The 16,522-nt window shown below is 35.5% G+C and overlaps 2 protein-coding genes across 2 annotated transcripts in view; one reads left to right on the top strand and one right to left on the bottom strand.

The window, feature by feature from the left end:
- Nucleotides 1–8,539, top strand: part of LOC113237757 (synaptic vesicle glycoprotein 2C-like) — a 28,919-nt gene extending 20,380 nt beyond the window's left edge. The window contains exons 4-9 of the mRNA XM_026474394.1: nucleotides 851–972; nucleotides 3,141–3,385; nucleotides 4,727–4,890; nucleotides 5,636–5,750; nucleotides 7,159–7,442; nucleotides 8,096–8,539. Coding sequence (XP_026330179.1) covers nucleotides 851–972; nucleotides 3,141–3,385; nucleotides 4,727–4,890; nucleotides 5,636–5,750; nucleotides 7,159–7,442; nucleotides 8,096–8,324 — 1,159 coding nt within the window. The 3' untranslated portion in view covers nucleotides 8,325–8,539. The remainder of the gene's footprint in view (nucleotides 1–850; nucleotides 973–3,140; nucleotides 3,386–4,726; nucleotides 4,891–5,635; nucleotides 5,751–7,158; nucleotides 7,443–8,095) is intronic.
- A 2,841-nt stretch (nucleotides 8,540–11,380) lies between these two features.
- On the bottom strand, nucleotides 11,381–16,219 carry LOC113238012. The gene is made up of 4 exons (XM_026474729.1): nucleotides 16,090–16,219; nucleotides 14,540–14,820; nucleotides 12,609–12,736; nucleotides 11,381–11,516 (listed from the first exon to the last, which is right to left on the bottom strand). The coding sequence occupies exons 1-4, from the start codon at nucleotides 16,204–16,206 to the stop codon at nucleotides 11,458–11,460; spliced, it is 585 nt and encodes a 194-aa protein (XP_026330514.1). The 5' UTR covers nucleotides 16,207–16,219; the 3' UTR covers nucleotides 11,381–11,457.
- Between the last annotated feature and the right edge of the window lie 303 nt (nucleotides 16,220–16,522).

The raw sequence follows: 16,522 nt of genomic DNA, 5'->3' as shown, positions 1-16,522 counted from the left end.
AGGCCGGGCATTTGCCCAGAACAAAATGAGAATTAAATTTATAAGAATAAAAATTACAACCCGACCTAAACGTATGTTCTAAGGCTTTTTTATTACTATTTAAGTGGTTATCTTATAATTTATTTAATGCCGTCTCCTAATAAGCAAGAAGGAAGGAATCGAAATGTAATTAGAAAATTCTTCACTATTTTTGAGTTAAGAATACAGGGAAACCCTCCTGAATTTTTTACCGATTTTCTTTTATTTATAACAAATTTCAAATTTGGTCCAAATATCAGTATTACTCTCAGGATTCTTTTAACTTTGCTAATAACCGTTGCAAGCGCTGAAAGAAGCTTTTCCAAATTAAAAATAATAAAAAAATATCTGCGATCCCCCATGACACTAAATAATTTATCTGGGTTACCTATGATTTCAATTGAACATAAGGTTTGCGTCAGTATAAATTTATTATACTACATTTAAATGATTTTGCAGAACAAAAAGTGCGAAGAAAATTATTTTTGCTACTAGGTAGAGTTTACTGTACTCAGAAAAAAAAAGTGTTTTCATTTTATTTGTTTAGTTTTTATTATTATATTATATATGAATAATTCATTTCTGCTTATAAATAATTAGCTTCGCTAGCCCTTCTTCACCAGAGCTGCCCTAAGCGAGGCTAGGAAAATGAAGTAATCCTATTGGTGGATTTTTTCCTAGCACACTGCCTAGCTACCTCGTACATCTCTGGTGGAATCGTAGCCTTAGGCTTATCGGGTTGTATGTGCTCGAAAACACAGACGGAGGCAAGGAATTCCATTCCTTCGCTATCATTATTATATAAAAGTCTAAATCAGATTTGTTTTTCCAGCATGTCAGGCTCCACGGCAGTAGTGTACACGTACATCGGCGAGTTTAATAACCTGCACCACAGAGACAAGATGGTTGCTTTTGGCTCGTCCTTTGTTGGTATTGGAAGCGTTGTCTTACCTGGTAAGTATACATCTCTTTTGTATTTCAGATATCTGGGATATTCGTTAGGTCTCAAATATCTGGAATGTATATAAAATATAATATATATCTAAATTTAAAAATATACATTTTTGCAATTGTTGAAATAAAATCGTTATCGCTTATTGGACTTATTGAACCACGATGCCGTCGTCCTCGCTTTTTCGTGTCATGCTCTGTAGCTACGCCACCCCATTTTTTTTATTATTATATTACCCACTGTAATGAACGGCTAATGTATTTAGTCAACATTTTTTTTGTGAATTTACTACTATTAGGAAACGTAGTTTCATTTCCTAATAGTAGTACATTTTTCCAGATTTAAATCGCGTATATTTGTTTTTTTCAAACAAACAAAGCGTATTTTTATTATCTTATATTGGACAAACAAAGCGAGGTATTTGTACCCGTGTCAAAGAACATATAGCTGATGTCAAACACCGTCGCGTAACAAGTCTGCAGTCTGCGAGCATGTCATGGGTAAACCTACACATTCAATGAAGTTTGACAAACCCCAGGTCCTTGCAAAACAAGTCCGTTATCTACCCAGGATGCTGCGAGAGGCCATTGAAATTAAAAAAACATCCTAATTTCAACAGGCAAGATGGTTTCTCCGTACCACCAGTTTGGGATCCAGTATTTCCTCTGATGAAAAATCCCAAACAGACATAAGACTTCAGTACTAATTAATACGTTTTAGTTTATTCTAATTTCTATTAATAATTAATAAGAAATTGAACTTAATAAAAATTCATTCAATAAAACAATTTGTAAAACTTAATGTGTAGCGTAAATTGGAATGTTTTCTTTGTAAAATTAAAAATAAGGTATTTAATTAATAACTATTGTAACTATAGTGAAAAAATAAGGTGGTTTGCATCAATATTAAACATAACTGGTTGAAGACTGTACCACCTCAGTCAACCGTGATCATGGGACCTGTAAAGGGCCCGAAACGTCGGTTTGTTTGAAAAAACAAATATACGCGATTTAAATCCGTAAAAATAGTTTCATTTCCTGTGTGTAACAATCGCGAAAACCTAAGAACTCGATATGTACTACTATTAGTTTACAAGAAAAAAAAAACAATTACAATGGCGTTGCTACGGAGAATTTACAGAGAATTCTCATATAATTTCAGAGAACGCCACGCCATCTATTATTAATCCTTGTAGATAGATGCAATTTTAGCTATTTCTATGAATTTAGCCAATGTATAAACGCTGTGTATTATGTATATAAAAAATAGGCGTAATGTAAGTTAATTCTGCTACTTTTTAATTGTCAAATTTTATAATAATGAAGTTTTCGCTTCCGCTTCAGTTTTTCCACTCGTAATTTAGACGACCGTCGTAAAATCATCATCCACAGCCCGACTTCGCCCACTGTTGGATAATAGTTTCTATCGTACTGAATAGTAGCTCCATCTGATTATTATGGTATTTATAATTATTATTGTAACTAATTTGATATATATTATTATATATATGTATGTAGGTATGCATAAATGGATATAATGTAAGTCTGTGACTATAACACGTTGTAAACGTAAAGGAACATGTTGGGTCATATTTATTAAATCTTGCTTGTTCAATGTTTCATGTTTGTTATTTGTTTAGTATGTATAAGTGTTTGTGCTTGTCTGATAAATAAATAAGTAAATAAAATAAATAAATAGGCCACCCATAATTTGTGCCATCCACAACGATCCTGTGCTAGTCTCACCCGTCTACGGCCCGCATCTTTTACAATATCGCCCACCCATCTCGCTACAGGACGTCTAATGTTCTATAACCATTTATTGGCCACCACTTGGCGTCTTAATCCATCTGTCTTCACCATGTCTCGCAATAAGTCCTGCCCGGATCCATTTTAAATTCATAAGGCGTAAAATTCAAAGTCTTACATTTTAGTAATTAATTTAATTAATAAATATAAATACAATAACGAATTACGCCCCTGGCTACGTGCTTTCTATTCATACAAGCTTTACATTTAGAGCGTTTCTTTTTATGTGATTGTTTTTTACGAACATGCTTATACTTGCTAAAGTAAAATAAATTTAAAGTGTGAAAAACTGCAGAAAATCAACACAAAGGTGTTGATTTAAATATGTCTAACGGTTATACAACTTTAATATTTATTTACAGCTGTTTCCTGGTTGATTCTTCCACTGGAGTTCGAATTCCACATTCCATTCCTGGGCATCTACTACCGCTCGTGGCGACTCCTCGTTGTTGCCTGCACCTTACCATACATCTGCGCGTCTTTGTTTCTCTACTATGCTCCCGAGAGCCCCAAATTTTTGAATGCTATAGGACATCAAGAAGAATGCCTTGACGTTTTACAGAAAATGTACTCTGTCAATAAGTGGAAGGCACAAAACACGTTCCCCGTAAGTAAATACTCGTTTTAATCACATTTGCTAAACAGTGTCATGACTTGCAGACTAAGTCGGTCGTAATGCACTAGATTACGTCTTTACGACATTTTCTTTACATTACATTAGGAGCCTATAAATTTGAGGGAAAAAATAATAAAAATTTACATAGGAAATGAAAGTATTTTTCCGGATTTACATCGCGTGACCATAGGACGTTGGTTTGTTTAAAAAAACAAATATACTCGATTTAAAATCCGGAAAAATAGTTTCATTTCAATTTCAACCTTCAAAAAATCTTTTAAAAATTTGCAATTTACCAACTGTTTTGCCAAATTAATTTTATAAATATAAATTTAGCAATATTTTTAGTATTTCGAAATTATTTATTTTAAATCTAATACACCATAACTGTATGTGGTTTTGCATTTTACAAAATTTTTGTTCGAGTTGTATTATCTATGGAAGAGTAGCTGGCCATCTGTTCATATTTAAAAAAGAACCCGCAACTTGCAAAATCCGTCATTGTTGTATTGTGACCATTGACTTACAATTATATGGACGTCGGGTACGCGCTAAAAAGTGTCCGAACTTATAGGGCGTTAAAATCGTATACAGAGCGTCATTCACGCTTTAGTCTTCGTTTGTTTGACTGACAACGAAGCAAGCAAAATTAGACAGTACTGCGATGACATTACAATTTAAAAGCTTTTTCATATTCCTTTACATGTCACTACGTTTAAATAGGTTGACTTGGAACATTTTTTCGTGGTTTTTGTATTAGACCCGTCGTCCATTTATTTGTAAGTCAATGATTGTGACGCGATATAATTATTCATACAAGAAAAAAAATTTAATTACTATTATTATTTTCTCGCAAATGTGATGAAAAATATTCATTGTACCCCGGGCGGTAAAAATAAATCTTATTTACCGCCCTTTTGTGCACAATGTACCTACTCCATTCTAATAAAAAAAAATAGCAATCTCTATCTAATAATGCCACATCTGCAAAATAACAACTTTTCAGAATAGAGTATTTAAATACTCTATGAAAAAAAATTCTCTATAACATTTTACGCTTATATTTATATATATTTTTTTAATTGTTTCATGAAGTATCGTGTTATTTTTATAATTTTTACGTGATAAAAGTACTTTCGACATCTGATCACTTGTGGCTTTTACTAGTGTATGAAATCATTCTTCTTCATGTCTATGTACTGTCAACACCATTGAAAGCACACTTTTGTTCAAATATCGCCTTCAGTGCAATTGAACAAGTACCCTTAATGTGTAGCATACTTGAAAGAGAGACTTTATGGGAATAGTCCAGTTTTTGTGTCATCATTGCAGGTCTACACTATAATCAGTCAAAATACCAAAACTACTGAAGTAAGGAACAGTGGCATAGGGGGGCTACTGAGATCAATGAAGGACCAGACAGTGCCTCTCTTCAAAATGCCCCTACTTCCTTGGACATGCCTCACGTGTTTCGTGCAATTTGGTATTTTTGCTACGTAAGTAGACTAAATTCAAAACTTGATCATAACAACTGTTTATCTTCAAATAATCATGACCATGGGACCAAACGAGGCTCTAACCAACAGTGGTTATGTGACAATGTGACCTGTCAGCCGTTGTCCCGCCTTTTTATCACCTTTACTCTGATTCCTGGCCACTTATTTTTGAATTTTGAATCGTTCTTTAATTCTTTTGCCTCGTCTTTCTCACTTTGTTTCGTTCCATCGCCACTCTCTGCCTAATGTCTGAAGCGAGCACTCCTGCTCGTCTTCACTAGAAATTTTGATCTGTTTTACCAGTTTTCAATTAAAATCATGTAACCTATCTAAAATCAAGTTATTAGCTTTAGAGAACACGGCCCTTTTGGGATATGTTCTTTACTGTTACACACATGTTTCGTAGCACTTAGGGAGTGTTTTTGGTATTGTACCTGTGTTTTATACTATTTTTATTGTTACAGCCTTCTTTTGCCTTTTATCTTTTTCTTCTACCTTATTATACAATAAATTTATGTGGACTGAGTCGTCTATTTCATTACTAGCGACATACATAAAAGTGCTTTTTGCGAAAGTGAAAACTGAAAATTCTACTTTAACGAACAATATAGTACAATTCCACATTCCCTTGCTTATACCAAATGGTTTTAGGATATTTCTAGAAGCGTCTGACTATCGTAAATGGGTATTACAACTACCTAATACCTTAAAATACCAAACGTACGTAATCAAATACTCCTTGCAGGGCTAACGGCTTCTACGTGTGGTTCCCCACAATTTTGAACTCCCTGCTCAACCATACAGGCAACGAAACCAGAATTTGCGACATCCTCAATGCACCTCGTCTTAACGATACCATTGTAAGTGTCCTTTTAAAACTGTTTCAGGAACTTGATCCTGAATTTTGTCGATCTCCATGGTCGAGTAGCTCGCACAACAGTTTTCACGATGTTACCATCTCTGAAGTCACGGGTTCGATTCCCGGCCGGGTCAATGTAGAAAACGAACGTTTCTACATTGTCTCGAGTCTGGGTATTTGTGGTACCGTCATTGTTACCGATTTCCATAACACTACTGCTTATGCTAACTGCGTGCGTTTAGGGATGCGCATTACAATTTGATTTTTAGGAAGATCGATTCAAATGTATTTTTTATATCGCTTCATTTCAATACGATTTTTAAATAAATCTATCGAATCGTCTAGATCGTATTCGTAATTTAAACAAAGCAGTCTCTTTCTGAACCCCTGTTTTATATTGGCCTGCAAAAAAAGCAGTTAGGCTGTTGCCTCACTGCTTTTTTCTGTTTGTGCTACTTAGCTGTTGCTAAGTACAATTTAGTCTACTATATTTGGCGATTGTCGCTGCTTCCGCGCCATCTGAACGTCTTTTCTCACTGACTAATATCACTCTAAATTGAAGCATAACCGATTGAAGCCACAAAAGCTATCAGAATTATTGTTTTTTTTTTATCGAAATTAATTTTCAAACGATTTTTACAAGATCTATTCAAGAGCATACGATTCGATCTGTGGATCGATTCAGAAGCATATAATTCATTACGAACCAAAAAAATCGATTCAAAGCCAAAAATCGTGCATCCCTACTTCAGCTACTGTCCCTGCTTTGGGATCGGAACAGCCTCTAATATTTATTTATTTCTTTAGGAACAACACTTGCAGTAATACAACTAACCTAAATTTTTAGCAAACCAAAACCTATGTTTGCTACTGGCTTTAAGACATCTGAAATATTGACAAAGACTATAAATACTCTAGGGCTTTCATCTCGGGATTCTCAGTCTCTAGAATTTCGAGAGTCTCGACAATTTTTTGATATTTGAGACTTGAGACTGACGTCTTCAGTCTCGGGATTATCGAAGTTTTTAATATTTCAAGTGCTAACAAATCCACTAAGCCATTACTTATTTTTTATTCGGACTACATGGACGTGGCAACACTGTAGAATGCAGATAATTTGTGGAGATTGAAGACCGGTAGTGACAAAACAGGTCGTCTCAGTCAGAAACTGTACCTACTAAACGCCCTTTGTTTCTTACGTACCTACTATAACAATGAAAAACTAACTTTTAAATGCCTAGTCTATAAGTATGGAAACCTACTTTTAAAACACTCTCGAAAGTCTCGTTTTTTGATCGCAAAAACAGCGAGACTGAAAGTCCGAATAAATACATAGATTCTTCACTTCAATGGTGCTATTGTAGATGAAACTTATATGTAAATTTAACGCTGAATCCTTTCTTTTACAGGCCGAATGCATTGACACTCTTAACGTAGAAACCTTCGAGCGTTCCATTTACATCGGTCTCGTCTTCTGTTCAATGTACATCATCGTGGGATTTCTAGTTGACTATATCGGCAAGAAGCTCATCCTCATCGTGATCCTATCAGTGACGGGAGCCTGTGGCATTGGAGCGCATCTAGCTCAAGACCCTTCCATTGGAGTTATGCTGTTTGCGATCTTCCAAATGTGCGGTGCTTGTATTGGACTTATGAATGCAGTCTCAGTGGAATTGTTCCCAACAAAACTCAGGTTAATACTGCCACTTATAAATTGAGAAGTGTCTTGAATATGTACCCGAAAGTTAAGCTATAATGTCTGAATTATTGTAACGTTGCCGAAATTCTTTTCTATATTTATTCCAAAACTGTGTGATGTGTGTTTTTGAATATCACGAATATTTGTAGTAATAAAAATGGAAATAAATTGATTTGCTTTTCCGCGAACCCAGTAAAAGTTAAATCGTGAAAAATAGCTGCGCTTTGAATTTTTTTTTCATGCATAAATTTTTCCACCCCCTCTCCGCATAAAATTAATAAAATGTATAACACAAGCGCAACTATAGTCTAAAGTCAAAAAAAATCCGACACGTGTTTCGCCTCTCTCCAAGGCATCCTCAGGAGTTGTTGATTGTTCGACTGTCAACCGAAAAATTTGTTGAAGAGTGACCGGTTCATCATATTTATGCCCCACTATTACCATCGTTATATAAGTGCATGAAAATAAGAAAAAAATATTCAATACAAGCCTAGCTATTTTGCACGATTTAACCTTCACGAATTAATTTACTTTCATTTTTATTAATCTATCAAATATTTTTGCTGTTGGGAAAACGCACACACATTTGTTCTTGGCAATTCCCTTGGGAAGTGTTTATGTTTATACTTTGTTTTTTTTTCTCACAGAGCAATGGCTATTTGCCTCGCCATGATGATGGGCCGAGTTGGCTCCATGATCGGCTCCAACCTTATCGGCTTCCTCCTGGACAGCAACTGTGCGGTTAGCTTCTATCTCTTTGGTGGGATCATCATTGTTAATGGTCTAGTCTGTTTCACACTTCCTAGCAAAAACAGGATGACCAAAAACAATACAAATATAGAACCAACACAGTTTCAAACTCATGAACCGGCATGAAGCACTACGAACCGAATCAGTGGAGACTAAACCAGTTTCGATTTTAGTTTTAAACGTGTACGAGAATCAGAATAAATGATAACTAGCGAGCTGTCTGTGAAGAGAAAGGGTTTAACCTGAGAACAAATTTTATTGAACGTATTGCTGTAAATTATCCATACAGAGCAGAGGATACAATAATCAATATGAAAAGAGGCTCTCCCTCTATGATCAGGTAGCGGCAAGTCTTAGGGTCGTATTCCAGAACTCTACTCAATGCTCAAGTCAGGACTTGAGCAGACTCGAGTATGATTTCAAGCACTGGAAATACGACCCTAATGGCAAGGACTTGAATACTCAAGATTTTATGATTTTCAGTGCTCACTGCAATACTCAAGTCCTGACTTGAGTATTGAGTAGAATTCTGTAATACGACCCTTAGAGTAAACGTTTGAGATTATGGAGTTAAACTCCAACTTTACTGAGTTCCTATTTCATATTCGAAGTTAGATTTGTGCAAGACTAATAGAGCGATGTTTCATTAAATGTTAATAATATTAACTTAAAATTACATAAAATTTTTTAATCGACTTCGCTTCTAGAAACGAGAAACGACTGACTAGGTTTATTTAAAGAATAATGAAATATATTTTTTATCCATATCGATTGTTTATTATTTACTTTTCAACCCCTAGCTGGCAACAAGTGTTCATTCAAAACATCTTCATTGTACTGCCATCTCAATATCACCTGACGAAGCCCACTTGTTACTTCTTGCGCAGAAAAAATGCGCAGTAAAATAACCTCACCTCCTTCAGCATCAAACTAGCTTGAGGCTCCCCCTTCAGTCGTTTTCCTGAAAACGCTCCTCACGTTCATGAAAACCAGTTTCCCGACCGCCCTACGAGACGGAAGCAGAAGGTTTACTTCCGGGAAACCCTGGAGGAGGGCAGGAAAATTTCAGAATTGTGGGCGGGAATACTAAGCTACCAGGAATCGCAGGAGGTCATGACAAACACGGGATGCCGCGACGCGCATGCGACAATGTATTGATTTTCCCACACCCTTACTCCGTTTACACCCCACGCCAAAAATGTACGAAAAGGGGAGATAAGACAGGTTCGATGGAGTAGGTACTTACGGAATACGTCAGCAGCTGTTCCTTTGTAGGTATCATTTTGTTATGAGAGAAATTTCTTGAATTTAAATTTCTCCCTTTACAGCATGTTATTTGGTGATAAATGTTTGCGCGTTTGAAGACGACAGCACAACTTGCATCTCTCTAAGTGAGAGGTAAAGAACCTGAAGTGCCAATTTGTAATTTTTACTATAAAACGTTTTAAAAAGAATGAGACTCTTAATTAGGCATTTAAAATCAAATAAAATATGTTACGACTGAAGGACATGTCCTTTACCATTGGTTGATTTTTAACATTTAAAGCAACATTTATAATCTACATCTCTATCTACATCTCACCTACACATTTAATATATTGAACAATTTTAAACTTACTAAACTTTTTTATTTATTTTTGGCTTAAATAAAAAACTACCTGAACCTTTGCCTTTTGCACAACTAAAATAAATATTGTAATAAATATTTTTACATTATCTTTTTTGATGTATTTGCATCGAACCATCGAGAAGACTTGAAAATAATTCTGAACTATCCAAAGCAGAAAATAGTTTCTATGCTCTATGTTAGAGAAATTCCTATGCCTGGACACGCGCCTACGTTCTTTGTCGCCCTGGTAATCCAGATGTCGTGGAAACTTCTCTGAAAAGATTTCAAGCGGTTTCCCATGCGGAAAGTAACCATTCTATATTCTAAATATTGTATTAAAAATATAAAGAAAAGTAAGTTGTCTTTTCTTCATAATCAACAGAGCCAAGTTCCATGTATCAATTAGTGAAAGTTCAAAGTATAAAGCGGCCAAATATCGTAGTTTTATCGTGTGGCTGACAGCGAAATTTTGAGGTGCAAAGGTTTGAATGCCCATTAGCCTTATTTGTTTTAAGGGTAAAGCGTCCGTGACGGATCCGCCATTTTAGTCATATTTACCAGGCCAACAGCGCTCAACAAGAGGCAATTGTTATTCCCACTGTGTGTTAAAAAGAGACAGCTATATGTAATCGAGTTTCTACTCAGAATGTTTTCCATTGATGTTAAAGAGGGTGAGTTCATTCTTTAAGTTGAGGTTACACTCGGTTTTCCTAACGACGGGAACGATAAACGGAAAGGGAAACGATGTGTCAGCCGTCTTGGAACAACGCTTAGGGTGAGGCCAGACGAGAGTAATTTTGTGAGTTGTGAGTCGCGTTTTTTGAGTCTCGTAGTTTACATTCGACTAAAATTCGGTTGCGGTGGCGGACGAACATGTTTTATTCAGTTGCTTTTAATCGTTTGTACGGGTGTTAATGTCATATGGCGATATGGATCCATTAAATATAGTGTGCCTTTAGGACGCATTAGATGACGTCAGTGTTACGGACGGCCACGCGACTGGCCGGGCAAAGCAATATGAGTAGAATTACGTAAATAATTCAGGGGCTCTGATTGGCCGGGCGGCGTCTGCAGCCCATTGATAGGGTCGGTACGTTGTGGGAGACGCCGTATATCGTCAATTCGCTTTCATTCTTATTCGATATTCCGATTCGAGTTGTATAATAAGTTTTTATGGAAATGTGTACAGTCCACTTTCATAAGTTTCAATAAACCGGAAAATTACGAAGTTATACGGAATCTCGTTGAAGAAGAAACCAACAAGTCCGGTCCGTTTGAAACGGATTCAGCCGGGATCCAACAGTTAGTAAAAGAAAAAGAAGATATAGATAGACTAAAATGTGGGAATTTTCACATACTAATTGAAAGTTTGTGTCAACATCCGGGTCAATTTGTAAATTACTACCACGTGCCAATAAATCTTTCCCTCGCCCCTCACTCCACCCGCAAGCACGTCACACAGTGTAAATTAAGCGACTCAAAAACGCGACTCACAATTCAAAAGATTACGCTCGGCTGGCCTCACCCTTATTGTAGACAATATTATTAAACCACAATTTTACTTACATTTAATTTATTTATAACGTAGAATAGAATATAATAACATTACTATCTCCTGCCCTTATTTATTAATATTTATTACTATTAAATTTAATTAGATAAACCTGGCCGTTTGTCTGGTGGCAAAAGTAGAGACGCGATTATACCACCTGAAAGATAAAAGCTCAATTTATTTGTTCATTATTTAATAAACAATACTAATAATAATAAAACAATTTAAAATTTTGACTTTGTGTTCTATATATGTTTTAGAAATTTGTAAATTTATTAAACAACAACCTGACTTTTACACTAACACTAACGACCTGCCTCAACGACACACTTTTAGACCACGCAATAGATTGCTTCTGCCACGATATCGGCTACATATACACAGGTCAAGTCCCCACTCGATGTCGGTGAGGATATTCAATGAGCTTCCGCCCATTATTAAAAACGAGGAAAAGTATTCACTGTTTTTAAATAAATTAAAATTACATCTTATTAACAAATGCTATTACAATTTAAATGAATACTTTGATGACAAATAAACATAATAATATTATAATAAATTTGAATAATAAATAAATGTTAATTATATACTATAAAGTTATGCCATTGTAATCTAATTAAATTCAAACTTTCAAGTGTCATAATTGTACTCATAATATGACGTATTTCTTTCTTATTACATGACATTTTTTTAATTTTATATTATTAGTTGATAAATAACAATTTTAATTAATAATTGGAAACCTCGGCCTACCTCTGCTGTTATTGTTATCCCTAATAAAGGGCTCATAGTGTAGCATTATTTTAAATTTAAGACATGTATACCCTATGAGTGCTATAAATATATTGAGTATTGAATGTCTACTTATAATAATAATAATTCCTATTGTTCGCCGGTTCTTCAACCTGTGTCCCTGATGGCCCATTCCTATTTAAAAATTCAAAAAGAATCTATTAGGCCATGAGAGAGGTGAGAGTGCAAAAAAGATATCCATAATAATAATAACAATAATAATAATGTGCCAAACAACCACACCAATTGCCTGGTCTCAAACTAGGCAATTCCCTATTGGGCCTAACGGCAATGGAACCCGGGACCTCCCTGCACAGTATAAACTGTTGGGCCACCGAGGTCGTTAAGAGCATTCAAAAGCATTCATTTTCAAAAGGTGTGACCTTGCTTCGGAAAAATAACATTACAGTTTGTTCGAAATACGTCATAGTAAGGCTTACAGCAAATGATAACTTACTACACGCAAATACGGCCCATCCATAAAACGTTATACTGCAGTAGTCGACTATCGCGTTCCCGAGAAGATTCACTCCACCCCACGAAACAAGTCTGCCCATTGTCAGTCCCAGACTAGTTACTAGAGCCCTGAAATGAGAAAAGTTTTGTTTAGTTGCCATAAACGCTGATTCGTGTTTTGCCAGATCAAAGGAATTTGAGCTCGATCTTTGTATTAATAATTATAACAAACTAGTGGAGTAATTCATGGTAGTAAAACTTCACATCTCTTGTCAACTTCTGGTAACTGTAAAGGTACCTGGTTGAGTGAAGAAAAATTTTTTCTATTTTTCACAGATGGCGCTGCGGCAAAAAGTTCGTCAAATTTTGTATATTTGTCAAATTACTAAAAACAATGGTACACTAAAGATGTTAGGCCACGTTATGGCTCAATTTATATTGCGGCGGAACGAAATTTTTATAACGATATTGTACATATCATAATAAACTTCAAGGTAAGTTGTGTGTCAGTTGTGTAGTTGTGTATTGTGTAAAAAATAAATGTTGTCTAATTAAGCGTATAAGTGTATGATTTGCATTTTATTGTTCAGTTATCATTTTCTTGTTTATAATTTAATCATATATCCACCTACATAATTAGTTATTTTTACCTGAAATACAGGATTCTCCTAGTTCAGGTATATGTGTTATATTTTACGTTGATACGGATAATTAGTCTTTAGTTATTCCTTTGTACAATAAGTTATTGAAAAAACAATTTATTACTATTATTATTCCCTCACCGTCTTTCCCTCATCCTCAAATGTTCTGGCTACCATCTTCTTTTTTAAAAGTCATCTATTTTTAACAATTTACATTAGCACTACGAAATTTACAAAAAATAAATACAAATTCTTCCTAATAATTTGCTAAATAAGCTTGAACGACTGCAAAACCTATGTATAAGGTTCATCTTTGGGCTTCGTAAATATGAACGAATTTCACATTTCCGCAGTCAGCTCAAATGGCTTCCCATCCGTCTCCGCAGGAATTTGCATATTGTCTACATTCTTTACAATATTTTACATAACCCTGTGTCTCCCGGGTACCTGAAAGAGCGTTTCAGCTTCCTTAGTTCCCAGGATAAACCCTGTCGCTCTCTTGTTAGGTCCCAGTTATCTTTTCCATGCTTCAATTCCGGTTTCTATTCTCACTCCTTCACTGTTCATGCGATCAGACTTTGGAATGCACTTCCTATTACTGTTCACGAAAGTAAATCGTTAGCTATTTTTAAATTGAGAGTTAAAGAGCATTATTTATCTACTATTCCATCCATATCTTAGGTATGATATTATAAAATATGTATTTATCTAAGTATTTATATAATTTATAACAATTTAATATTTTTATATTATTTTATATTTTTTTTTCTTTCCTTGTTTTGTTATGCACATATGCCCGTTCTTTTAGTTATAGTGTCCTGTATTTAGGTCTGCAGGAAGAAATTTCTATTAGAAATAAGCAGAACCTTTTGTTTTCAATTTCGCTTGTATTCTTTGTGACTTGTTGTATTTTCCTGTACAATAAACTATTAAATAAATAAATAAATAAATAATTTTCATAAATATCGAAAGTACGAATTTCGGAATTTCGTGGGAACTGCCCATTCACAATATTAATAAAGTAAAATAGTTCCAGTTATTAGAGTCTTATTTCATTTCACTTATTTTATTTCAATTTTTCTGAAAAAAAAAACATTTTTAGAAAAGACGCATAGGTTTTTTCCCCAATTTTTTCAAGTTACTTCACTAGTCACAATCGACATGAAGTTATATAAGCTAAAGATGCTATGGTTACAAAAATTCCGGTCCACACTTCCGCATAGTAAGTTGACCCAAACTTGTAAAATGTACATACAATGAAACGGAAAATAAGACACTCATTTTAACTTACCGGTAAGCAGTGGGATAAAGGTCAACAAAATAGCTCGCTACACTGCCAATGCCGATGGCAGTGATTTGAATGAGAGTAAATAATATCATACTAGCAATAGGGTTCGTCATGAGATCCACTAGGACCAAAGACACTGCCGCCACAACTAACGACGCCGTGAGCACTAAACGACGCCAGGTGGCCACACTGGAGGCTACTAAGTTAAGACAGGCAAAAGCCACCCCAATTGCCAAACCGGAGTAGATTGTGTTTGGAGATAGGTGGGTGTCGGTGCACGTATTCTGTAATAAATACAATCGAGTTTTATTTTATTATACACAGTCAAAAGCATATCATTCTTGACTGTTTGATCTGTTCTTATTGATAGCTATAAAGTTGAATTTACATTTTCGCTTTTGATAACCTTGCCCATTTTTCATTTGCCAAAAAACATATTCCAAATTACGCAACATTTAAATACGTACGGCCTTAGAATAATAACGCAGTACAGCTTGTAAAATATTTTATTAATAACTTTTTTTTAAACAAAACAAATATACTTGTGTTCGATTTTTTTTACAGACGTGATGATTTAAAAAAAATTAAAATGTATTTATTTGACAACAGAATTGTGCAAGTAGATACATAATAAAAAAGAAATTAATTACAACACTATAGAGAATTAGTCTTGATTCCTGCACTACGCTAAGTCTGTCTCGCAAATATCAATGTCTCCTCGTTACAAGTTAACAATTAGCGCAATAGGATTTGATGAATTAGATGTGATATGTATTGCCAGATGTGGTTTAAACCCCGACACAAAAAGAGGAGAGTTGGGTTAGGTTAGTTTTCTATTACGAGAGCGTAGTCACGCACAAAGAAGCTTCGGAGGGACTCAGAGAAGGTGGCCCCCTCGCTGACTCGCTCCGAATATGGCGACCGCGCGACCCTGTAAACGAAGGAGGCAATACGCTCACATTCTTCCCTCACCGTAGCGAGTCTTGGGGACTAGGTTCGAGGAACCCCTACCCCCCAGGTTTAATGAGATCACTAGTGAGTACCCGGCTTAACGCATCGCAGCAACCCTCCCCGCTTCGTCTCCTGGCCCCTTGTCAGATTCGCAAGAGTTACTCAAGTTGAAAAAAATTCAACTCGCCCCATTGTTGACGTTATTGCTGACTCGGTGTCTAACAGAGTAACGGCGAGTCGCGAGTAGCTTTCGCGTGTCGCAAATAGAACTCAAACCCAAACCTTCGCGGAGTTGGATACGATCGACCAGCCGAGCGCGACTCGAGCATGCTCCAAAGTTCGCCGAACCGACCGCTATGAAACGAGAAGCCGATACGCTGTATGAAAATTATGAATGAAGTATTCGGCTCTGCGGGATTTCTCGGGAGTACCGAAATGAGTTAACTCGAGTTCATAAATAAAGTACCTCGAGTTGACTCGTTTGAGTTGAGTCGACCAACTCTTCAATGCATTGCAATGGAACTATCGTATTTGGGCTCACTAAATTTCGCGTTTGGGGTTTTTTAACTCAAAATTTGTCTATAGTGCTAAATTAAACTTACATTCGCGCCCTCCGCTGCAACAGTGATATTGCCAACGACTCGCTGGCAGAAGCTTTTACTCGATGCATCATCAGACAGTGAGTTGAAAAAAAAATTCACCATTGTCGGGTACCACATCACAAATACGTAATTCCTGAAAGAGAATTATTCTGCAATATAAATTATCGCAGTCTAAGAGATTACTCTAAGCAATATGATATTAATCCAAGTAATATAAGAGGATTATTTAAATTTATGTTTAATTTAACTAGATTTAGTAATCGATATTTTTTTTAAATATTGTTTTGTTGAAAAGTGTCGCTTCTATAGCATTTCTTGATTGTGTTTTTCATGGAAGTGTGTCATAGTCAAGTCAAGAAGGATATAGGCTTGGGTTTAAAAATAACAGAGCAATCACTTTTCAAACCTTCAAAGCGTTAGCGCACTTCGTCCT

This window comes from Hyposmocoma kahamanoa, unplaced genomic scaffold, assembly GCF_003589595.1.
Source record: "Hyposmocoma kahamanoa isolate Upper Pololo Valley unplaced genomic scaffold, ASM358959v1 94, whole genome shotgun sequence".
In the NCBI taxonomy this organism is placed as follows: Eukaryota; Metazoa; Arthropoda; class Insecta; order Lepidoptera; family Cosmopterigidae; genus Hyposmocoma; species Hyposmocoma kahamanoa.
The sequence above is the reverse complement of the archived record's forward strand: the minus strand, read 5'-3'. Positions and strand labels throughout refer to the sequence as shown.

Bases quoted from the DNA above. Each gene is read 5' to 3' on its own strand.
- LOC113238012 (XM_026474729.1), bottom strand. From the start codon at position 16,206: ATGTGGTACCCGACAATGGTGAATTTTTTTTTCAACTCACTGTCTGAT. The intron at 14,821-16,089 runs GTAAGTTTAATT...TATTTATTACAG, and splicing joins TTGCAGCGGAGGGCGCGAAT to AATACGTGCACCGACACCCA. The intron at 11,517-12,608 runs GTAAGTTATCAT...TTTATCTTTCAG, and splicing joins ATGGGCCGTATTTGCGTGTA to GTGGTATAATCGCGTCTCTA.